The sequence below is a fragment of the Python bivittatus genome, unplaced genomic scaffold, assembly GCF_059951505.1.
Source record: "Python bivittatus isolate LINGU-HERP-01145 unplaced genomic scaffold, Pbiv_v1 ctg000980_np1212, whole genome shotgun sequence".
Classification (NCBI taxonomy): domain Eukaryota; kingdom Metazoa; phylum Chordata; class Lepidosauria; order Squamata; family Pythonidae; genus Python; species Python bivittatus.
Genome location: NW_028277125.1, coordinates 36,549,066 through 36,574,318, shown reverse-complemented (window position 1 = coordinate 36,574,318; position 25,253 = coordinate 36,549,066). Strand labels below are relative to the sequence as shown.

Sequence of the window (25,253 nt, the reverse complement as noted above, 5' to 3'; positions counted from 1 at the left end):
TAACATACAGGAGAATCTCCAAGGTGCTAGCCAGGGTTGGTTGCCCCTTTTCTCGCCCCATGCAAGTTGGCAGAACCAGGTCTTAACTGCTTTCCGGAAGGTCAAGAGAGTAGGGGCCTGCCTCACCTCTGGGGGGAGAGTATTCCATAGGGTGAGTGCCATGGCTGAGAAGGGTCTCCTTCTGGGCCCCACCAGTTGACATTCTTTCGTCGACAGGGTCTGTAGCATACCTGCTCTGCTTGACCAGGTGGGACAGGGCGATATAATGGGAGTGAGACGGTCCCTCAGGTAATCCAGTCCCATGCCATGTAGGGCTTTAAAGGTGATAACCAACACCTTGAATTGGACCCAGAAGCAAACTGGTACTCAATGCAGCTTGCGCAGCAAACGTGTAGCGTGCCATCTTTGGGGCACCCAAAATTGCCCACATGGCTGCATTTTGAACCAGCTGTAGCTTCTGGATAGTCTTCAAGGATATTCTTCTATTTAAGAATAGAATATACACAGTCCCACTTAAGGAACAAAAATTAAGGACAGCCAGCAAAACAACAGCTTTGATTCCATTCAAATGAGATTTCAACTCTTTAATTTGTTAGGGAGGGGCAAATTTATATAGTTTAATTTCATTCAGTTTTTCATTACATAACTCTATCCTGCTTCTATGTTAGCTTGCAACAAATTTGAATATATATTTTTGTGTGCATTTCTCCTAATGCACAGTTGCATATGCAATTTTCCTTAATGTGTGCATTGTTTTATTGCAAAATTAGAAATAGTGCAGATGCTGGGAAACCAAGGATTTTGCTTTTTATGTACATTTGGTAAACATTTATTGGATACGTTTAATTTTTTTCCCCAACTCTGTAATTTACAATTCTTTTCCTTTTAGGTTTCCTCTTCCTTTTTTCCTCTATTCATTTAAAATACGGAAGCTACTTCATCACACTGTCGCAGATCAACTTTGTGTGTCTTTTGGAGAAATGAGGTCATTCAAGTTTTGTTACCGTGTTAATATTTTCTAGGTTCATCTTCTCTAAGTGCCATAGAATGCTAGCTTCTTGAAAGTGCTACAAGAGCTACAAGTGCTAGAACTAGCTAGTGCTCATAGCCCTCCTAAAGGTTTTAGGCTAGTAATAAGTATTATTTCACTGTTTAAGCAACTCTATATTTCATTGTTGGACTTTCTATCCAATAGTTTAGTGCAACCTAAAATCTATTTTACACTGAATACAGCTGGCATGGAAATACTATTTCTAGCATGCTATCATTAGATGAATATAGGCCGCAGAATTGCAGGATTTCCATCACAATATCCAGCCCTTTGCCCTACATTCCACATCTATTCTTACAATTATTAATAGTTTATTACTATTATCAGTATAAACCTGAAGACAAGTTATAGGATATTTGAAAAATGCACATTTCACATAGTTTTTATTGGTTCTACTGAAGGTTTCACAACTGTAACTGTTAGATAGCTATCTAATGGGTCATCACAACTATTTACCACGTTGGTATGCATACTGCGAATCCCCCAACTGGAAACTACATTCCCGAAGTTTCTTGCCTAGATCCCAGTTTGATGAGTTTTATATGCCTGGGCCTTTAAATGACCAAAACGCACACAAAGTTTGTGCTTCAGTCCCAAGCAAATAGAACCCATAATTGTGACTAATTGAGACCCTATTAATTTTAATGAAGCTTACAGTATGACTAATCGGACTATGGTTATTTCGTGTTTTATTACTTAGTGTTACAGAGTTAAGATGATCTGCTTCAGGTGCCTTATGGATCTCATGGTTTCAAGCAGGAACTTGGGAGAATCCCCCAGTGATCGTGTGGGCAGTTCTGTTGAGTACCTAGTGCTCATTGGCAACAGGGGATGATGCAGGCACTTGATGACACTACTCTTGAGCAGCCTCTCTCTGTTGGTAGATCTCGGATGGCTCACTAGTGTACTGAGGAGCTCCTGGTAAGTGAAGAGGCAAAAGTAATGTCTGGAGTGCTTGTGGAGGAAAATATTTGAGCCTACATTGTGGCAATAACGGTGGTGAAGAAGAGTTTATTTTCCTCTTTGTGTTGGTGGGCTGTTGGCCAGTGACCTTGCTTAAGGTAGCCAACTCCCTTCCTGGAAGGGGGCAGAAGGCAGATTTCCCACCCAGCTATTGGGACCAGTTTGCATAGTATGTTGCCAGTAAAATTACCAATTTAAAGATTCACCAATTTCTTATCTTTTTTTTTTTTTACAGAGTTATTTTTTTAAAAATTCCCCCAATTTCTTGTCTCTTCATGGGTGGAGTTCAATGTGTCCTTGGCTTGTAGCTTAGATCCATGCCCCTCCTGGCTCTTCCATGGATCACAGGGGAGTGATTGATTGGATCTGGGAGGTTATTTCCACCCCATTTCAAGAGGCAATTGAAAGAAGCTGTGTTGTGTCCCCTCCTTAACAGGCCCTCTCTTGATCCAACAATTTTTGACAACTTGCACTCTGACTCTATAAAGGAAAGATTAGCAGGGGGCAATTACACAGCACCCTCCAAGAAGATGATTATCTAGATCCTTTGAAGGCCTGGGCATGGGACAAAACCAGCATTGATTTCTCATGTCAACAATTAAATAATTCCATTTAATTGTTGACATAATTAAGCCTTAGATTCTGTTTGCCAGCTGCTTCAAGATAACAAAAGTACTTTTATTTGTAAATTTCCCATATTTTATCATTTTAAAAAACAAATATTCCAATGGATACCTCAGAAGGAGAAAACAGTAAAGGAGGTAAAACATTTTTCAATATCAATTATAGCCTGTAGATTCATCTACCTTACTATAGTAAAATTCTAATAATTGGGTAATCAAGAAAAGCTCTAATTTCTAAGAAAGATGTCTAACAGATCTAACACAAAATGATACTGGCAACAGAAATCTTGACATGATTGCTATACCTTTTAAAAAATTAACACCCTTCAAAAATTCATTCATTTTTATATTTTAAAAAATCAGATGTCCTAGCCATAAGTTCTTATTGTTTTTTTTTACCAAAAAAAAAAAAAAGTTACATACAAACCTTCTTGATCTGCTGGCACCAGTCACTGAAGTCTTCTTCTTTGTTGCAGAAGAATCCCTATAAAGAGAAGGCAACATTTTTATTAGCCTGAAACACATTAAAATTAAGAAAACCCCTGCTAGATCAGGTCATGGACCCTTCTAGTCCAGCATTCAGTATTACAGAGTGGCCAATAGGTACATTTGGAAAACTCACAAGCCTGGACTGGAGGGCAGTGCGAATTCCCAGTAACCAGTATTTAAGGCATGCTGCCTGTAATTCAGGAGGTAATAAATAGCCATCCATATTAGTGGGCACTGATAGCTTGATTCTCCATCAACATGACCAATTTCCTTCTAAAACCATCCAAACTGACTGCCATTATAACTACATGGAACAAATTCCATAGTTTAGTTAGGTGCTGTATGAAACAATATTCCATTATGTCACTCCTGAAATCTCCCTATATTTAATTTCAATGGATGACCTTTACTTCTAACATTGTATTAAAGGGAGAAAAACACCTTATCTATGTCAATGGGCAGTTCGCAATATCACTGTGTTTATATTATACTGCATTTTATTTATTTATTTATATATATATATATATATATATATATATATATATATATAAATAAAATAACAATATAATGTAAATAAACAAGATGGCAGCTGACCATTCAATACATAACACGTACAAATACTTGTCTACCATATCTGTCTCTCTTCCCTTACCCTCCTTCATTCCAACCTAAACAGCCTCAACTGTTGTAATCTGGAAATAATTATTTCTCAAGCTTTAGAACAGGAATATATCTAATTCGTACAGTGAAAAAGGAGAGCACAACAGTAGTGCCTTCATAAAGAGAGGAATCAGTAGCTAACTGTGGGATTGTCTGAGATCACAGCTCTCACTTGATATGAGAGTGAAGTTCAGGTATGCATACTCACTACGGCAATAGAAGGATCAAGCTCTGCAATGCTCATTCTGCAGGGCGGATGCTGGCAATGAAAACTTTCATCAGAGATGTGGCAACTGTCTATGGGATCCACTGCAGGCTGAGTTGTGTGTGGGTCGAGATAGATTAGTTCTTCACCTAAACAAAGATCAATGAAAAGATCATTGATTTATAAGCTCCTTAAAATTATCAGTAAACTCTATGCGATACATCTTCATTGGAAACCTAAACAATTACTTGCAGAGGAACAAGCTGGCTTCAGGGAAGGTCACTCTACAATTGACCAGTGCCTCGTTCTTGAATATCTTATTGAGAAATATACTCCCCAGAGTACTGTCTCCCTCTTTATTGATCTTGATTCCATTTCTCAGACCAAACTATGGAATAAGCCATACAATACTACCACTGATCACTGACCGCTATTTCTTAGTCATGCATTACATGAGAAAACATCACATCACAATATGTAATCTCCAAGGACATCTGACAGTACCCATTCCAGCTGCCAAGGGTATAAAACACAGCTGCATATCAGCACCTCTTTTATTAAAATTCTATATAAATTGTGTGGTAGACTGGCTTAACGACCTGACTTTCCATCCACCTAAACTGGCAGAGAGACCTACTGCTATTCTGCTTATTTATTCATTCAATTATTTATTCAGTTATAAACAGATGATGCAGTAATCATCTCAAGGACCCCCTACTGGACTGAAGAGAGTCTTGAATGCTTTGTACAGCAACTTAAAAAAGGACCAACTGGAAATTAATTACCCCAAAACCAAAATTACTGCATTCGCTAATTGACCCAAAAAGCTCTCCTGGTCTATCAGTGGCAATGCCACTGAATAGGTACTATGCTTTAAATACCTGGGGGTGGTCCCCCAAGTGAATGGAGACAAAATGGCTCATGCTAACCATGTTACCAGAGTGCACATAAGAGTAGAGTGGCTATTTTAAGATTCTACTGCTCCAGGGGAGGCCAATATAAACACCTGCAGCAATTAAGCTTTTTGAACCCAAGCCTCTAGCATAATTACTATGTGGTGCACAGTTTGGACTACTCTTCAACCTTGCTTCATTTAAACTCATCCTGTCCAAATTTCTAAGAGCAATTTTTGAGTCCTCCACTGTGTCTCTAATGCAATACTGCACACGGGAGCTGGAATGGCAAGTGTGGAGAAAGACAAGAATATGCAGGCCCCTTCTTCTGTCAGGCTTAGCATCCCTGACATTAGAGGATAGATTTCAAAGCAGGTAGAAATAAGATTTACAAGCTTTTGCTCCTAGGGCTTTCACTCTCCTCCTTAACTCTCTTTCTGTTGTGAACAAGTAACGGTGACACTTAAGAAGAGTCTGTTTGACATACTGTAGATAATCAAATCAGTGCAAGCAATACTTCTCAGCTTCTCACAGCTAACAGTCTGAGATATATGAGACACCAGCTATGTATCTCATGGAGCTAAACGTTCTAACTCAGAGAAGGGTTTTCACTCCATCCTGATTTCATGCTCTTCCCTCAGCACTGCTAGAAGAAAGATATAAGAAGATATCATACCCACTATGAGTATGCCCCTGGACTCAGGACAGGTTGACGCTATTGAGCATGTTTTCCTATATCGCCACTTCTATGTGGAACCTTGCAGTGCTCTAATTACTCCATTTTTGAATAACATAACAGGATTTACTAATCAATATGTGCAATTCCTTCTGACATTGATCCTGAGATGATGAACCCAACATAGCCAGGTTCTGTGTGGCTGCATATAAAATAAAGGATATGATAACTAAGAGTAGCTGAATCCAGTTGAGCTGGGTTAGCCATATATGTCTTATTCTCACATTGTCTAAGACTGATTTTTTTCTATTAGTCTTTTAGGTGAAATTTGTGTTTTGTTTCATATTTATCCTGTTAGTTGTTACATTATATTGTTGCTGGGCTTGTCAGACATTTATTTTTAAATGAAGTCTACAATTCTTAAAATCTTTTTAGATGATTTTATTGCTTTATTTTAAAAATTAAAATCTGTCACTAGTTTCATTTTTAAGTTTATTCTCATATTATACTAACTCTTTAGTCTTAACATTTTCTATTCCTAATATTCTTTTTAGTTACACTTCCTTACATGTACCCTTTTTATTCATTTTAATCCTACTGATCTAGTCTAATTATATTTGGCTCATGATTTGCTTTGTGCTTGTTAATGACTGTAATAAAGATCAACAATGAAGAAAAGAAATAATAAAATTGAATCAATTCTCAACTACTAGTATGGAGAGTGTAGATCATATACACACTATATTGCATATTAATCAATTTTGGAAAGTCAGAGTTTTATCATGGATATATAAACTGAATGCCTTAAGACAAAGATGTGGACCCTAAAAAACCTTGCATGCAACCCCAATAATCCCTCCTAAACCTGCTACCAAGATGTAATTTTTGATAAAACTATTGAACACATGGAAGAGATTACATTATATATATTAAATTTAATATACATTTACATTTAATATAATAAATCAAGTTTAGTTTTTGTCCTAGTCATATCCACTTTTACTGCCCTGGCATGCCATTCAAAATCTAAGCATGGGCTCAGCCCAAAAAAGTTTGTATTAGACACAAAAACATCATTCTGAAAAACTGCACAAGGCAATACCCCATCAGGAAATCACTCAAAAATATTTTGCTCAATTCATCCTGCATCTAAGCTAAGAAAACAGGTTTGTTCTTTAATAAAGTAATTTTCTTTAAGGCTAAAGGGTATCTGTCATTGAATGCTACAATATATATATCAGAGACTTCTGTTTCTTTGAACCCTTGATCATACATGTAGGAGTGCTGTATTTCAGGAGGAACCATTTTGTAATGAAAAATCACCCTGCTCCAACATGGTTGCTGAATAGAATGCACCATGTAATATAATCAGTGTAACTATGTATCTATATGTAATTATGTGTTACTACACAGCTTGTTATATAAGCTTAACAGTCTTCAAGGATACAGGTTAAAATTGTCAAACCACCTTATCATAGTACAGGCTGAAAAGAACAAAGTTCATTATATTTTTGCATGATTATTTAAGAATAAAGAAGAACCTTGTTACCTTTTTACAGATCAAAGATAGTTTGAGGGAATATAGATTTTAAGGATGACTATTTTTGAACAAAAACAGATGTTTCCTACATAGTACAAATATAAGCTTAACGCTCCCCATGGTGTGTCCTCTTAAGCAGAATGCCTCAACGTAAGTCAATAAATAGCAGTAAGCCTCATTCAGCATATCTTGCACTTACAGCAGCTGTTTTGCGCCTGAGAAAATGGTTTGAAATATCTTGCACACCCTTACTCACTAATATATTCAGCATACCTACACCTTAAACTCACCAACATATCCAATGAAATAATGAGCACTATTGGGTTTTCCTCCAATCACGCCTAAGGATTGAGGCATCATAAAACAGTGCTGGAAAGGAATAGATGCACAATTAATCACAATGGAAAATAGAACACCATCCCAGTAAAGAGCATTAGACAGCTTTTCAGAATAGTTTTTATACACTTATCCACTGAAGACTCAGAAAAAAAACATTCAGCACTGGCCATTTTTACAACAAGAAACCACAGGGAGAAGCCATTTACAGTGCTATAGTTTTCAAAGAAATAACAGTGTAAAAACTACTTTATATAATTAGAAAATTCTAACAAGGGGTGACTGACAAATGGTAGCATGAAATGACTAACTCCTTACCACAAAACTCACCAGCACAATTCTATGGTTATTTACTCAAAAGAGCCTTATTCTCAGGCAAATAAGTATACAAGTTTGTAGCCTTAATTATTTTGTTAGTTAGTCATTAACAATTAATGAAGCAGCAAGTATTCAGAATTAGCTCAGAGAAAAATGCGTGCACTTGAATTATTAAATAGAAGTAGGGTGATCACAAATATGCATTATGCGCCTGCATATATAAATCACTGCAACAAATAGTAAAACAATTCTACCCATTCAGACTGAGCAGCTCTCATAATCTCTACATCTACGACAGCTCTGGACAGCACAGCTGAACATCCCCATGGAGATCGTGTATTTCAGACATTCTGAGACTTACAATGAATTTAGTGTTGGGATGCTGTTGGGCTTATATTTATGTCAATGGCTAACCAATGCTAAACACCGTTAAGTATGAATATGATCCAGAATATGAACATTAAAAATGCACAGACCAAACCAGATTGTTTCAGATATCCAGGTAGTTACACTTATTTGATACCTTCAGTGTTTCAATATAGGCTTCATTGATGTCTGTCAGCCCCAGGCGAAGAGGTATCAGCAGCACTAGTGGTTTCCAAAGCAATAAACTGTCTATAGGTTCGTCCCCATCTGGATAACCATTGGAAAGTAAGTCTGATTCTGCAGAAGGAAATGCTGAGGCTCCAGGACATGGACAGTTGGGTTTGCATAACCTTCCTGCCAAAAGATTAAAAAACAGCAGAAACAGCCTCAGTTACACCAATAGAGCTATCTAAGGGGCTCCCTTCTCAGGAAGGTCCTGGAAGGGCCCGTAATAAATATTGTCCTATAATGTATTAGAGATGAGCAGCCACACTTTCTTTTTTAATATATATATTTTGGGGGGAACTAAGGGTGGTGTATGATACAGTAACTTTACTGTATACAAAAAGGTGCTTTTATTTTACTTTTTCAAGCATGTTAAAGCTATGCAGCATTTTTTACATTGCTTTTGTCTGCCTCTGAAAAACAGCAGAAAAACACTGTTTTGTCATCTAGGAATTTGCTGTTTAATTTAGGTGGCATTATTTGGGGGGGCTCTGAGGGCCATAAAAAGAGATTTAGGGACTGCGTGCAGGAGATAGTTGCTTCCCTGCCCTCCATGTTCACATCTTCTCTGTACAATAGGGTTGAACAATCCAACAATCCACACAGAGCCTTCCCCCCCACCCAACCAGTCCTTTCACAGCCCACAGAATAGCCCAGGTGAGTGGGACCAAAATATTTGATGCTCTTGTGGGAGTTGCAATGGGTCTTAATGGGCAAAACCAATGCTGTACAGCATGCAGTGGTTAAGGCAGCCATTCCCACTCCTGAAAATTCCCAATAACTTCCTGCCCCCGCCCCAATCAAACTGATATTTCCTGTTCTGGTGGGAGGGAATTAAATAGTATTATTCTTGCTCATCAGAACCAACTCAAAACTCAGCTTCCAAACAAAAAGGAGGCTGAAATATGATGTCATCAGATTGACCACATCTGGCCTTTGAAGATCAACATTTAGAAACGTCCCAAGCCACAAAAAATTGTGCACTTTCTTCTTGTATACTTCAAGCGATTTTTTAAAAATACAAGTACTCAAAACAGAAAACAAGAATCTGCAATAATTCCAAGATTTTATTTGGGCCTGATTCAGCACTTTATAAAGTAGATGTTCAACTCAAGGCTGACATCTAATTTATACCTGCTGTTGACTAGCAAGCAGAACTACAAACATCTAACATATTTTAAAAGAATGGGATGCCAAACCCAAATATTACCACTACAGTAAAATTTAAATTGCTATTACTTGCTAATAGAAATTTATATTTTATTGTAGTAACAATATTTATAATCAACATTTCAAAGCCTGGAAGCAGGTTCTTCCAGACATTCTGTTGCTATTCTACCATAAAGCTGCAGAGGTAAAACTTTCTTTTTCACAAATAGAAAAGATCTGAAAATGAGAGCTCAACAATCCAGTTTTCTCCAGACAATCAGGTAAACACTGAAATACAAAATTGCACTATTTCAGAAATCCACCTCTAAAAACAGTAGCAATTAAAAACTCACTCAAATCAATCTATCAGAGATTTGATACAATGGAGCAGGCATCCTTACTTGATTATTCTCATGTACATAATTAAGAATTAGCTGCACTTGGATTCTGTAAACCTAAGGAATGTCTTCTGACCCTTAAAATCCTCAATTTAATTATATTAAAAACCATCTCCCTTCATCAATAGGCACATGCTTCTATAAACAGTTCAATGATACTTACTTATTTCCTCTATCACAACAGTATTGTCCATGGCTATATGCACTGCCAAAGAACTCCATGTATCAAATGTGGCAAGTTTTCTAAGGATAAAAGTAAATAAAAAGTAATAAAAGACAAAGACATTGAAGTAGATAAGCTGCACATTAAGAGATCTAGAAAGTTGTCAAATGGCAATCACATCACCTAGGTTAATATCAATGAACAAACACAACATCCCAAGTTTCATCTGTCATATGTTTTAATGAAGTGCTTTTTGCAGTTAGAATTACACAAAGTGATTCCTGGTATATAAAGAGAATATAAATATGTATCATAGATCATCTGCATTCCTCTTTTCCATAGAGTTTCCTAATACTTAAATTTTTACAGTGTTGACCAATGCAGAAGAAAGGGCTTACAGAGAAGGGGCATTCCCAATCTATGGTAACTATGTTGTTCTACCCCTTCATGGATCACTGCCTTGTCGTGGCAAAGGGGCTTGCGTAACTCAGTGAAGCCATGAGCTATACCATGCAGGGCCACCCAAGACAGACAGGTCATGACAGAGAGTTCTGACAAAATGTGGTCCACTGGAGAAGGAAATGGCAACCCACTCCAGTATCCTTGCCAAGAAAACCCCATGGACAATGTTAAAAGGCTAAAAGATATGACGCCAGAAGATGAGCCCCTCAGGTCGGAAGGTGTCCAATATGCTACTGGGGAAGAGCGGAGGGCAATTCCAAGTAGCTCCAGAAAGAGTGAAGCGGCTGGGCCAAAGCCAAAAGGACGTTCAGCTGTGGATGTATCTGGAAGCGAAAAGAAGGTCCGATGCTGTAAAGAACAATATTGTATAGGTACCTGGAATGTAAGATCTATGAACCAAGGCAAGCTGGATGTGGTCAAACATGAGATGACAAGATTGAACATCGACATCTTGGGAATCAGCGAACTGAAATGGACGGGAATGGGTGAATTTAATTCAGGTGACCATTATATCTACTACTGTGGGCAAGAAACCCTTAGAAGAAATGGAGTTGCACTCATAGTGAATAAGAGAGTGGGAAAGGCAGTAATGGGGTACAACCTCAAAAACGACAGAATGATCTCAGTGCGTATCCAAGGCAAACCATTCAATATCACAGTCATCCAAGTCTATGCCCCAACCACTGATGCTGAAGAAGCTGAGGTTGACCGCTTCTATGAAGACCTACAACACCTTCTAGAACTAGCACCAAAAAAAGATGTCCTTTTCATCATAGGGGATTGGAATGCTAAAGTAGGAAGTCAAGGAGTAATCGGAATAACAGGCAAGTTTGGTCTTGGAGTACAAAATGAAGCAGGGCAAAGGCTAATAGAGTTCTGTCAAGAGAACAAGCTAGTCATAGCAAACACTCTTTTCCAACAACACAAGAGACGACTCTACACATGGACATCACCAGATGGTCAATACCGAAACCAGATTGATTATATACTTTGCAGCCAAAGATGGAGAAGCTCTATACAGACAGCAAAAACAAGACCAGGAGCTGACTGTGGCTCAGATCATGAGCTTCTTACTGCAAAATTTAGGCTTAAATTGAAGAATGTAGGGGAAACCACTAGACCACTCAGGTATGACTTAGATCATATTCCTTGTGAGTACACAGTGAAGGTGATGAATAGATTTAGAGGATTAGATTTGGTAGACAGAGTGCCTGAAGAACTATGGACGGAGGTCCGTAACATTGTACAGGAGGCAGCAACTAAAACCATCCCAAAGAAAAAGAAATGCAAGAAAGCAAAATGGCTGTCTGATGAGGCATTACAAATAGCTGTGGAAAGAAGGAATGTGAAAAGCAAGGATGAAAGGGAAAGATATAAGCAACTGAATGCAGATTTCCAGAGAATAGCAAGGAGAGATAAGAAGGCCTTCTTAAATGAACAATGCAAAGAAATCGAGGAAAACAATAGAATGGGGAAGACTAGAGATCTCTTCAAGAAAATTGGAGATATGAAAGGAACGTTTAGTGCAAAGATGGGCATGATAAAGGACAAAAAAGGCAGGGACCTAACAGAAGCAGAAGAGATTAAGAAGAGGTGGCAAGAATACACAGAAGAACTATACAAGAAAGATCTTAATGTCCCTGATGTCCACGCTGGTGTGATCACTGACCTTGAGCCAGACATCCTAGAGAGTGAAGTCAAGTGGGCCTTAGGAAGCATTGCTAACAACAAAGCTAGTGGAGATGACAGTATTCCAGCTGAGTTATTTAAAATACTAAAAGACGATGGTGTTAAAGTGCTGCACTCAATATGCCAGCAAGTTTGGAAAATGCAACAGTGGCCACCGGATTGGAAAAGGTCAGTTTATGTTCCAATTCCAAAGAAGGGCAATGCCAAAGGATGCTCAAACTGTCGCACAATTGCACTCATTTCACATGCTAGCAAGGTTATGCTCAAAATCCTACAAGCTAGGCTTCAGCAATACATGAACCGAGAACTACCGGATGTACAAGCTGGGTTTCGAAGAGGCAGAGGAACTAGAGATCAAATCGCCAACATTCGCTGGATCATGGAGAAAGCACGAGAGTTCCAGAAAAATATCTACTTCTGCTTCATTGACTATGCAAAAGCCTTTGATTGTGTGGATCATAACAAACTGTGGCAAATTCTTAAAGAGATGGGAGTACCAGACCACCTTACCTGTCTCCTGAGAAATCTGTATGCGGGCCAAGAAGCAACAGTTAGAACCGGTCATGGAACAACCGATTGGTTCAAAATAGGGAAAGGTGTACGACAAGGCTGTATACTGTCACCCTGCTTATTTAATCTATATGCAGAGTACATCATGAGAAATGCCAGGCTGGAAGAATCACAAGCCGGAATTAAGATTGCAGGGAGAATCATCAACAACCTCAGATATGCAGACGATACCACCCTAATGGCAGAAAGTGAAGAAGAACTAAAGAGCCTCTTGATGAGGGTGAAAGAGGAGAGTGCGAAAGCTGGCTTGAAACTCAACATTAAAAAAACTAAGATCATGGCATCTGGACCCATCAATTCCTGGCAAATAGAAGGGGTAGAAATGGAAGCAGTAACAGACTTCATTTATTTGGGCTCCAAGATCACCGCAGATGGAGGCTGCAGCCATGAAATTAAAAGACGCTTGCTCCTTGGGAGGAAGGCCATGGCAAGCCTAGATAGCATATTAAAAAGCAGAGATGTCACCTTGCCGACAAAGATCCGCATAGTCAAAGCTATGGTTTTTCCAGTAGTAATGTATGGCTGTGAGAGCTGGACCATAAAGAAGGCGGAGTGCCGAAGAATTGATGCCTTTGAACTGGGGTGCTGGAGAAGACTCTTGAGAGTCCCCTGGACTGCTAGGAGGTCAAACCAGTCAATCTTAAAAGAAATCAACCCTGATTGCTCATTGGAAGGATCAATAATGAAGCTCAAGCTCAGATACTTTGGTCACCTAATGCGAAGAGAGATCTCTTTGGAGAAGACCCTGATGCTGGGAAAGATTGAAGGCAAAAGGAGAAGAGGACGGCAGAGGATGAGATGGTTAGATAGCATCACTGAAGCAATGAGCATGAAACTGAGCAAACTCAGGGAGGCAGTGAAGGACAGGAAGGCCTGGTGCAATATGGTTCATGGGGTCACGAAGAGTTGGACACGACTTAACTACTAAACAACAACAACAACAATGTTGTTATAATCATTCAAGGCAGCCTTCACTCCTGATGACATGCAGTTTTCTTGGCAGCATTTTGAAGTGGCTTCTCAGTACCTTTTTCCTCCAGAACTCAGGTCTCCTCACTCCTAGTGCAGCAGCTTTAACTATTACACCAAACTGGTTCTCTTTGTAACTATATCACTACTTATTTATATAGTGCAATTGATGTATATAAAGCTTTTTTAAAAAATAGAATAAGGATACTGTTTCAAGGGTCTTTTGGCCTAAAAATAACATATTCTACATTAGACAAGAACTCATATCCTGCTTATGGGCTTCCCATATGTATCTGGTTAGCCCCTATAGGATCAGAATGCTGAATCAAACACATGTTTGGCCTGTTCCAGCAGAGCACAGAGCAAGGGTAAGAAATGGAGGCAAAACTAAGGTACAATTCAGTATTATATCAGTTACATGAACTTAATTTTAAAATTTCAGTACAACACTGAGTCTCAGTGGCTTTTCTAGTCTTTATGGAAATGTGAACAATATGGAATATACATATCAATTGCTTTTTGAAAAGCTATTCATTCTGGAGTTCTATAAACTGCCCAGATTAACTATGTTTCAAGGCATCATATAAACATCAAGGGAAAGCTGAACATTATGCTAATTGGCATAATATTTGGCATAAATTCCTCTGGCATGAAGACAGAATAGATGAACAACATGAGACATACAGAGACTCTGGTGATATCCAATTCAGAGTCTACAAGAAAGGAGAAATATAGTTGACATCTCAGTATATTGATGACAACTCACTTCGAACTGTGAATGATATTTCCAGCAGCTTTCATGTTAGTACTGATTAATATAGAAGACAAAGTTGAGCTTTGTGAGGCCCCCCAGACCCATTCCCAAGGAAAAGCCTCTCAATATTACTTTTTATTTTACCCAGAAAGGCTGACGTGAAACTACCAGATGGCACTTCCAACCCCCAGCTATCATAAGCACTCCAACAAGTTACTGTGGTCAACAATATCAACATTCACAGAAAGATACAACAAAGTCACATTCCCCCTCTCTTTTTCCCAGTACAGAATATCCAAAAGAGCGATCAGGACCATCTCCACATGTAAACCCAGGGAGGAAAGGATCAAGAAAAATTGTTTCATCAAAAGCTCCTGGAGCTGCAATGCCACTGACTTCTCCTCCAGTTTGTCTTAATATAGAATATCAGATAATGTTGAAGCTTATTAAAATAGATTAAGTCCAATTATGGCTTTTAAGCAATAGCCTCACTCCTTTTGCCTGTAAAGTTACAGACAATTCAGCATGTAAAAGAAGTATTACTGATCTGAGGGATCACTGGCAAGTCAGAACTGTTTGAGGCTGAGGAACATTCCACCAGGCAAGTAGTAATGCTAACAGAATCAAAACCTGTATCCACTTGCTCAGAAAATCAGCAATGAAACTAATTCAGACAGATATTAAGAGATAGTGAGATAGACACCTTTGGTACAGCTCCACCCTAAGTAACATCAAGCCTAGCACAAATCTGAGCAACTGTTGCTGCAAAGAATTATACAAACTGCTCAGGTGAATTCAGGGCACAAGCTAGAACAACTGGAAATTTGGTCATCTACCCACAAAGTCTAGGAATCTCCCATGGAATTTAATATTCCAGGACTAAACACAGAGTTTTGGAGATATGCTGAGTAAAGAATTAATTTTTTAAATTTCTTCTTGATAAGTAGTTATTTAACTGCTTTGTTTCATATCTGAAGACCATGACTGTTGGAGCTACTTAATACTTACTTGAGTACTTGTGCAACTGTATTTGGTCCATACCACTGGCCTATGGATTTGCCTTCTCCAACTCCCATCTGGGCTGCAACAAACACATCATAATTGTGCCATAGTATCATTCAAGGCTACTTCTGAATCACTACAGATACTTAATTGAGCAAGTATTTAGATTTCTTAAGAGTACTGAACTAAAGTCCTATTAAAAATATGAAACAGTTCAAATAACCACACACCTAACCAGCAGAGACATATATTAATGAACACTGAAATGTACTAATCTTTTTTGGAAGGTCACACATAAAAATTCATCAGGGAAAATTCTTCTATTTTGTCAGGAATAAGGGGTCCCCTTAGGCTTCAAGACAAGAACAAAGAATTCCAGGCATATTAATCTATTGCCATATTTTGCTGCTATAAAACCATTATGCCCATGTAGGACAAGGACAAGCAACTGTTTTCAGTTGGGGACATTTCAAAAACTGATCTCTGAGGCTGCAAGCATGATGTCTTGCAATGTGGTGACCTTTCGTCGGGTGAACATGGCTGAAAACTGTTGGCCTTTTTCATTTGTTAAGATATGGAAGAAGTTTAATGGTTGGAAATATATAGCTGAAGCCTTGCAAAGATGTAACACATCTATTTCCAACCTTTAAGAAGCAAAAATTAAGCAGCAGTAGTACTTTGTTTTGCCATTTCTGGTGCAGTCTGGGGCTATACTGTGAGATTATGGGTTTTAATGTGAATGGTTCACCCTGGTGCAGGGCAACAGCTCATTCTGAGAGATGCCAAGAACAGATTCCCACTGAACAGATTCCCACTGAACAGAAATGCAACCTCTGTATTTAGCATCCAAACACACAGTATGTTTTTCAGCATTCACCATTAATTCCTTAAAGATAAAATGCCAACTTTTCTCATTATAGATCCTTAAGTCCTTTAGTCAGTTATATTTCTTTGCGATTCCTAGTGAAGTTGAGAAAGCTGCATCAGATAAAAACATATCTAAAACTTATCTCTCACGAAATAGATTAAAAAAAAAAAAGGTTTTCACAGCAAGACATCATTTTTCCATAGAGAGAAAAAAGAGACAAAAAGGAGACAAAAAAAGCCTTACATAATAGAAGTCAGTTTAGCAAAAATATTAAATAACAATTTTGAAACAATTGCCAGTTTAAAAAGGACCTTAACCAAAATGCCTGCTGAACCTTTTTCAAAGAAAAGTTTCCTATCTAGAACTAAGCATCAAAGTAAAGGGAAGGAGGGAGGGAAAGAAGGAGGTTGCATGTCCTGAGGACCTAAGAGAAAGGGGAAAGATGTAACAGTTCTGAATAAAGATGGTCTGATATTGTATGGGGGAAATGATAATACAGTACATGCAGGGAAGTGAAGGCGAAGATTTAGCTATGCATGGACAGAAAGAATGAATTGGTGGCTTCTGGGTTGTTGTAGGTGCATATGAAAGTATTTATTCATTATTTCTTTATTAAACAAACTTATATGGCCACCCATCTACCAGAAGGAACTGTGGTAGCAAACAAAAATAAAAACACAATACCATGAAAGCAAAAAATACATTTAAAACAAAAAATAAAAGCCCCAATAAAAATCACATCAATTAATCAATCATGCCATGCCAGCTCAATCAACATCCTGGCCCCAATGCCTGGGGGAAAAGGCACATTCTCACTGCTTTCCTGAACGCCAACAGAGTTGGGGTCATCTATATCTCTGGGGGGAAGCTGACCCATAAGATAAGTGCCATGACAGAGAAGGTACATTTTCAAGGCTCCATCAGGTGACATTATTTCACCAAGGGAACCTGGAGCATGCCCACCCTACCAGATCTAATGGGATGGGCAGAAAACATCAGGGATAGATAGTCCCACAAGTAACCTGGCCCCGTGCAATGTAGGGATTTAAAGTTAACACCCAGCACCTTGAATTGCACTCAGAAGCCTGCTGGAAGCCAGTGCAGCTCACACAGCAGTGGCATTATGTGGGTGTACCACAGTAGACCCACCACTACCTCTGCTGCTGCACTCTGGACCAGCTGCAGCTTTCAAATCCATAGGTTAGTGACAGTTGCATGTTTCATTCCAGTGAATGGTGACAATGGAAGAAGTAGGGATGAGTTTTATGAAAAATAAATAAAATTATTTTGTTCGGTAACATGAATGGATGGGTGAGTCAGGATCTACGCAAGCTAGAAACCTTAGTTGTTATTAATTTAGTTTAGCAATGCATAGTAAATGGTTAAATGGTAAAAATGTTAATTGCAGGCCACTTGCTTGTTCCTGCCATTGAAGTTAGGAGAAGCGGGGGAAGAAGATACCAAGCCAGGTGCTACTGTTATCTCTACAGAGGCGCCAACAAGGTCAAGTAACTGCGAGAGCCAGAGCAAGGCGCGAAGAATTTCAAGCGGGAAAAGAAAGGAGAAGGGGGGGAATTTGGGCTTAAAAGGGGAAGGCTTTGCTTTGTAGAATTAGACTCAGCAAACTATAGCTGCTGTGCATTTCTCCCAATAAAGAAATCTTTGATGGAACTGTTTAGACTCCAGAGGATTTACTGAACTTTGGGAATGAGTGTGCAGACTCTGACAGGGTGGGAATAAAACCAGATAGAAAGGAATAGGCAACTGGGCCATTTGGAGACCAAAGAAAGAATGAGAATGGTAGCTGTTTAGTCAGTATCTGCTTAGAAAAAAAGTCTGTTTCAAATAGATGGTTTAAGCATAAGGCTATTAATGCATGACTGATTGGATTGTTTACAGTGAAAGATTTAGATAATGAGTGAAAGATAGAATGGCGATAAGAGATTCTGTATATGAGGCAGACCATTTTTTATAGTGTCAAGAGGGAATCTTGGAGGACAATGGTCAAGAAATAAAAGAAAAGCAGTGAAAAAAAAACTAATGTAACAAGACTGCAAGAAAAGAAAGTACCAGTCTTATGCAAAAGTATTACAATTTAATCTCCCAACAGAATGAATGGAAAATGGTTGTATAAATCATGTGGTCTCTTGAGAGACATGAAAGTTTGTTGAAAGAAGCAAAAATGGCTATGTATAAGAGTGTGTTCATTCCCACTTTGTTATATGGAAGTGATTGTTGGGTATGTCTACAAAACGATAAATGTAAGATGAATGCAGAGGGATTGGGATGTTTAAGAAGTACAGGAAGTCCTCATTTAACAACCATTCATTTAATGACCATTTGACGTTACGACAGTCTCAGAAAAAAGTGCTTCACGACTTGTACTTGCACTTATAACTGTCACACCACTCCCCACAGTCATGTGATCGCGATTTGTGATCTTTTTATGAGGGTCATTAAGCGAATCACATGGCCGTTAAGCGAATTCCGGCAAAAAATGCCCATGGGGGAAGCTGGACTCGCTTAACGACCATGTGATTCGCTTAACAACCACGTAATTTGCTTAATGGCCATTGCAAAAATGGTCATAAATTGGGTCCGGTCATGTGATAACTCGCTTAATGACCAATTTTCTGGTCCCTATTGTGGTCATTAAGCAAGGTCTTAATGTACATGTGGTAAACAAGAAGAGATAGGGTCAAGAATGAATGAATGCTGAATGAATATGGATTGAACACATAGTGAGCACTACGAAAGAAATATAGTAAGATAGTTTGGTCATGTAGAGAGAATGACTGACAGTCTAAATTATAAAACAAATTTATAAAGAAAGAGTAAATGTATTGAAAGAAAGAGGAAGTAGTTGCATGGAGCTAATAGGATTCCCACAAAGAGGTGAGAACTTTAAAGAATAAAAGTCATGAAGCAATGTTTGGATGTGGTGGAAGGCAAGGGTAGCATAACAGTTGTTTCTCAGACTGATAAAGATTCAAGCAACTGTTATGTAAAGTTCAACAACTGTTATGTAAACTCTGTAACCAGCTGCAGAGTTCCCAGTTAACAGTGATGAGAACTGCCACCCTCTGATACATCATAAGACTGTGAGAAAGAGATGCAGAAAATCTCTGTCTTAATATACACTGAGATATATTCATTCTAAACTGAAAACTAGTTCACGTGCAGCAATTCTTGTACTATTTTATCTTAATAAATTTTGTTAAAGAGACCTCTGAATTTGTGCTTGGGGAAGAAGTAGTTTCAGCTGCCATAAGCATAACAGAAGTTTTGTAAGGACAGAAGGGTATGGAGAGGTATAGTGAAGTGTATTGGTATAAAACAGACATTATATTTCCTTTCCTTAGCTCATGCCTCTAATTTCTTTGGTTTACTATTTCTGACTCCCTTATTTCACTTTGCATAACTTGCTTATCCTGAAAGGGACTAAAGTAGGGTGCATGCATGTATGGATTACATTGCTTATAGCTGAAGGCAAACTGAAGTGTTAGCTTATTACATATTATATTCCACAGAACAAAATTTCTTTAGGATAGATTTCTTCTCTGACACAAAATGTAGAAAATCCATTAAAGAATAAAAGTAGCCCTATGCATTGTTTGTATAGGTTATAAGGGAAAAATATAGCCACACTCATACCTGAGGGCAAGGCTCTATTAAGCTCAATGGAGTTTATTTTTAATATGTACAGGGGCTGGCTTTTACAGAATTAAGTTTTATTCTGAAATGGCCTGTCCCTTGATAACCTAGTTCTAAAACAGAGGAAACTGAAAGGCTGGATCTATTTTCTACATTACCATTTCCCTAAGTCAATTTCCAATAATAAGATAGGCCCTAATTTAAATCATGTTTACAAATGAACATATTCTTATCTAAAAACCATGTATTTTAAATAGGCTCCCTTGAGTATTATGCTCAGAACCTTTCTACTGCTATTAAAGAGGAAGGTATAGATTGAAGCACTTGATTGCCCATAGTGCTGGTAATCATCTTACCTATTTGGTGGATTGAATAGTAACTGTCTTTTTTATCAATGAAAGCATTCCAAACATTGTAATAGTTGTCTGTCTGTTTCTTCCCTTTCATCCACCTCCAATCTGAGAAACAAAAGGTAATGTTAAAAAAGAAGTTCCAAATGCCACCCTTACATTTTCAAGGTATTCATAGCACCAGATTATATAAGATTACCAGCTTTCTTTACGTGAATTCTTTCTAAATGCAAAAAGTTGATGAATATAGTCTCAACTACTTGAAGAGATAACTTCAAATATAATCTGCATAGTGAATGATAGTTGAACATTTTTTTCTGCTTCCATTTTTATTATATCTCACTATCAACACCAACAATATTTAATTTTTTTGGAAAAAGTTCATGTTCAAAATATACTTTACACTGCAAGAAGCAAGTAAACTGATCCATCATCAATCATATTGATTTCCATGGCCCAGTTAATCAGGACAAGAATTAGACATTTTGAAGGAAGGGATGCTACCAAGGGGAACTGGAATATACTGTATGTAAATAGGCCTGCTTTGTTATGTAGTTCTTTACAGTGAAAAACATCTTTATGAAGGCCCTTATATTACTTGAATACACACAGTATCATGTTTTTGCATTATAATCATCACAGGAATATGACTTACCTCTACCTAAGTGCCTGCCAACCAAGGCTTGGGCAAAAATCATCTGGCCACATCTTAGCATGCAACCCCAACCAGTGTCAGATGTCGGACCCGTTCCCCCTGCAGCCATAAAGAGATCACACAAAACAACCTTTTTGACAAGTAATCACTAATAATTTGAAGTATTTAGAGTTTTGTGATATACCTGAACAGGACTAGGAGGGCCAAAAGTCAAAATATGGTTGCAAATATAAACATGCTGATCTGAGATTATGTCCCTCTGAATATAATGGAACATGCATCCGCATATACAGTGTCATACCCTACTGTGTCTGGCTAATACTTTGCTTTCTTCTCTAGTGCTATGGTACAGTCTACTCTGCAGCTTAGTAAATTAGAGAGAAAAATGAACGAAAGGAGAACATAAATATAAATACACATTTTAGAAAAATGGTTATCAGATGTAAATTCATATGTATATGATTATGTCAGAATCCTTGCAATCAATCACTTGTACTGCCAGCTTGCTTGCTTCGTTTCTGCCATTACAGTGAAGGGGAGGAAGGGAGGGAAGGTTGGAAGGTTAACCGTAAGGTGCAGATGGACTATTATCTGGCTCTCAGGAATGCCCAAGGTCGTACCAACGTGAGAACTGGAGAGAATCTTCAACATGTGCAAGAGAGATTCAAAGACAGAAGGGGGGTGAAGGGAGAGTAAGGTAAAACTAAGTTTTGGCACATGGGGGACTCAGTTCCAGCTATGCTCTAGAACTGTTCACTACTTTCCAATAAATGAACTTCCCTTTGAACCTGCATTGGTTTCAGTGAGAGTTGTTTTCATTGGGAACTGAGTACTGCAGTTCTTACATATAGCTGGAACTGAGAATTTTAGAGTTTCCTAACCATTTCAAAATAATATGAACAATCTGTTTACAGATATCATTAATATTCACAGATGAATAATTAAGTCCTAAAGTATTAGAAATGACAATTTTTAGATATATAGATTGAATATCCTAAGGCATATGGATATTTAAAACATATGAATTTTACATATGTATTTAATTATTTTCAGCCTCGATATTTATATGCAGGAGCAACAACTACCTGAGAATTTTAAGAAAGCCAAAAGTTCAATATTCTTAGAATTATCACTGGCTCTCAATGCTTTTTAGAAATATCACAACTTCTTGATGAAGGCAGATAAAAAATTCTTATTTAAATAATTTGAAGCTTTCTTATTTTTACCATTTGCTTTTTAATCTTTACGCAAATATACCAAAAAAATCAGTTGATCTAAATGATATACAGTCCTGTTTGAAAAAAGAATTTTTATTTTCTGCAATTTCCATCCTTCCATACCATTTTCAAAGTGGAAGAATCTTATTTTCAATAAAGTGGAAACATAATCAAATGCCAGCAACAGACCATAAGCCAATGCTATTTGCTGAAACATATATAGTTGAGCGCAAACTCAAATGTCAGGATGGTTTAATAGTCGCTAAATGGAATACGATAAACCAAGATTGTGATGGTACTAGTTTCATCACACCAAGATTCCAGTTGGCTTCATTAGGTTGTAAAAAAAACTGATTTTTAGAAATAAATATGTACCATTTCCATAGTAATCTGGAAAATGAAAACTGGTGCTTACCAATGGCTGGAAAGCCTTTTCTATATGTGAACCAAAGACGAGAAGTCACATCCAACAAAATCTCCTCTTTCTCTAAAGGAATAGAAATAAAATGTTTCAATATACTTTCAGAAATTAGATTGTGTGGATTCAATGATACTGTTACTGAAATATATTTATTTTTAATTAGACCTATTCAACATTTAGACTTAAGAATAGAAAGGGACAGATAAAATATTCACACAGTAGTGCATGTGGGGTTTTGTGGGGGGGGGAAGCAGTTTAATATCTTTTGGACTTCTCTCATATATCAGTAGGGAAGGAGGACACTATCTAGCCTCTACTATCTGAAAAATATATAAAAAGTTCAGCAGAAAACAAGGAGTTTATTAGGATGGCAGAGCTGTTCCAGAATAAGATCAGGAAAAACTACATGCATTCTACAGTATGTCAAAGCTATCAAGAGACAGCAGAATTCAAGTCATTGTACTGAATCATATAGCCCTTGAAATATTTGAAGAAATACCTGTTAGAGCACTGTATTTTCTTCCCAGGATCCAAACAGGCTCTTTGGTTTCTGGGAAGTCTTCATACTCAAACCTGAGAGTATCATAGGTGAGAGTAGCTGCTCAAAACAAACAAACACAGTAGTCTCAAACACTTTTCAGGATCTGTCATTCAAAATACAAAAAAAGTTTCCTTCAGAGAATTTCAACAATGTAACCAATTGCTTTAGATCATGAAAAAGTAGCAATTATGTTCCAGGTTCTAACATCAGTCTACAGAGGCTGAAAATGTTATGACAGAATTAAACTAAAACAATGTTTTCCTTCCCACAGAAGTTTTGTGAGAGTCTTTTATGGGGGGTGGGGAGAGGGCTGAGATTATTGTAGATCTGATCCAACTCCATTTCAAAAATAACTATATTTCAAATTCCAGCAATAACCATTTTCTTCATGTTATGAAGGAACTCAAATACTAGCCTTAATTTGTCAACTTTTATTCAGAACATACAGTGATCACATGAATACACTTATAACAAAAAAGGATCACTTTGTGCAGCAGGAGTTTAGTACTATGATAACAAATCACATATTTACTTTGCTAAAACTACATTTGGTTTATTGCCTGCCTTTAAGTTACTGTAACAGTAACGGAATAGATTACTAGCAAGAAGCATCAGATGGAACACTAAGATTCTGCTTGGGCTCCAGATTCAATGTTCTTCTCAGGTCCTTTAAGCATCAGGCGCTGCCTTGCCAAAATCAAGTCTGGTATGAACATGTGGAGATGTTCAAGCATAAAGGGCATGGACTAGATGGGAGGCCTTCTTACTAATTGCACCCATGCTTTGGAACATGTTTCTCCTCTTGTTATGTTTGATTCATCCCTCCCTTCCTTCTGCAACCTCTTAAACCATTACATTCCACTCCGCTTTTGGCCTGAGCTGACTGTGGGCATCTATCTGCTTCTCTGCTTTCAGAGAATAAAGTTTGTTCTACTTAATTAAAAAAAAGGAATAAGAATCAGTGCAGTGAGCTCTAGAGTAAACCTATATCACATTCTTCTGTTTTCCTCATAGTTGTTAAATCCAAATATTACTGTCCAGATAACCCATTCAGTTCAAATTTCACATGCTCTGCAACCTTGCCTTAGAGAACATCATGCCCCATATACCATGTGATTCAGACTGGTATTTAATGTGAGAGGTTCCAAGAAAAGACTGCTAAGCCTTTTTCCTCAGTCTAGTCATAAATACATGACATGGTTCATTTTGCACTTGCTGTGAAGCCTCAAGCTTGCTACATTCCATACACTGTTTACATGAAGTTAAAATGTTATTAATACATATACTCTAAAATTTACTTTATCAAATATCAGAATTAACATGGGGAACTAGACTTGGAAATAAAACAAAAAACAAAAAGGGAATGCCAAATGATTTCAAGACCTAAGAAAAATATATGAATTCTACATTAAAATGTACATGATGTTCCTGTTTGAGTTCATTTGGTCTACATCTTCCTTTCTCTGTTCAAGCAACAAGGATAATCTGGGGACTAGAAACTAAGACCACAGAAAACAAATTGAAGGAATTTGGAATTTTAGCCTTGAGAAGACAAGATGAGGGGAGATATAATAGCATTCTTTAAGTATCTGAACACAAGAGAAGGTCTTGACTCATTCTCTATCATGGACTTGTTCTCCTTCACAGAGTTAAGCTACAGGAAAGCAGACTCCAATCAAATGTTAGAAATACCGTGGACAAAAAAGTAGTATGGTAACTAGCGAGCAGAAGGACCACCTCAGGAATCACAGGCATGTGGTTAGTGAGCAGAATTATGACCTCGGGAACACAGACAATTGCAGAAGTTTTAACTTCAAGATCACTGGTTTAATTTTATCCATGGATATCGAATTGTTACAATGTTACTAAAAATGATATGTCATTCTAGATCAGCTTTCCTAATCTGATACTCTCAAGATGCACTGAAAATTCTCAGATATCCAGCTCTGAAAGACACAGGAAGACTGGCCTAGACATATTATGTGAACCTTTAATAAAGAATATACATAAATCCATAAATTTTTATTCTGTTATGAAATTTGTACA

At 37.7% G+C, this 25,253-nt stretch overlaps 1 protein-coding gene across 2 annotated transcripts in view; it reads right to left on the bottom strand.

The window, feature by feature from the left end:
• ATG4B (autophagy related 4B cysteine peptidase) overlaps nt 1-25,253 on the bottom strand; it is a 30,191-nt gene that overhangs the window by 3,067 nt on the left and 1,871 nt on the right. Inside the window, exons 2-11 of one of the 2 annotated variants that reach the window (XM_088132063.1) lie at nt 23,166-23,264; nt 22,661-22,732; nt 21,029-21,127; nt 20,380-20,481; nt 15,508-15,580; nt 10,056-10,135; nt 8,278-8,474; nt 7,391-7,469; nt 3,995-4,140; nt 3,065-3,121 (exon numbers count right to left, since the gene is read on the bottom strand). In XM_088132063.1, coding sequence (XP_087988189.1) covers nt 3,065-3,121; nt 3,995-4,140; nt 7,391-7,469; nt 8,278-8,474; nt 10,056-10,135; nt 15,508-15,580; nt 20,380-20,481; nt 21,029-21,127; nt 22,661-22,732; nt 23,166-23,264 — 1,004 coding nt within the window. Of the gene's footprint in view, nt 1-3,064; nt 3,122-3,994; nt 4,141-7,390; nt 7,470-8,277; nt 8,475-10,055; nt 10,136-15,507; nt 15,581-20,379; nt 20,482-21,028; nt 21,128-22,660; nt 22,733-23,165; nt 23,311-25,253 lie in introns of both variants that reach the window. The other variant, XM_088132064.1, reaches the window with a different exon arrangement.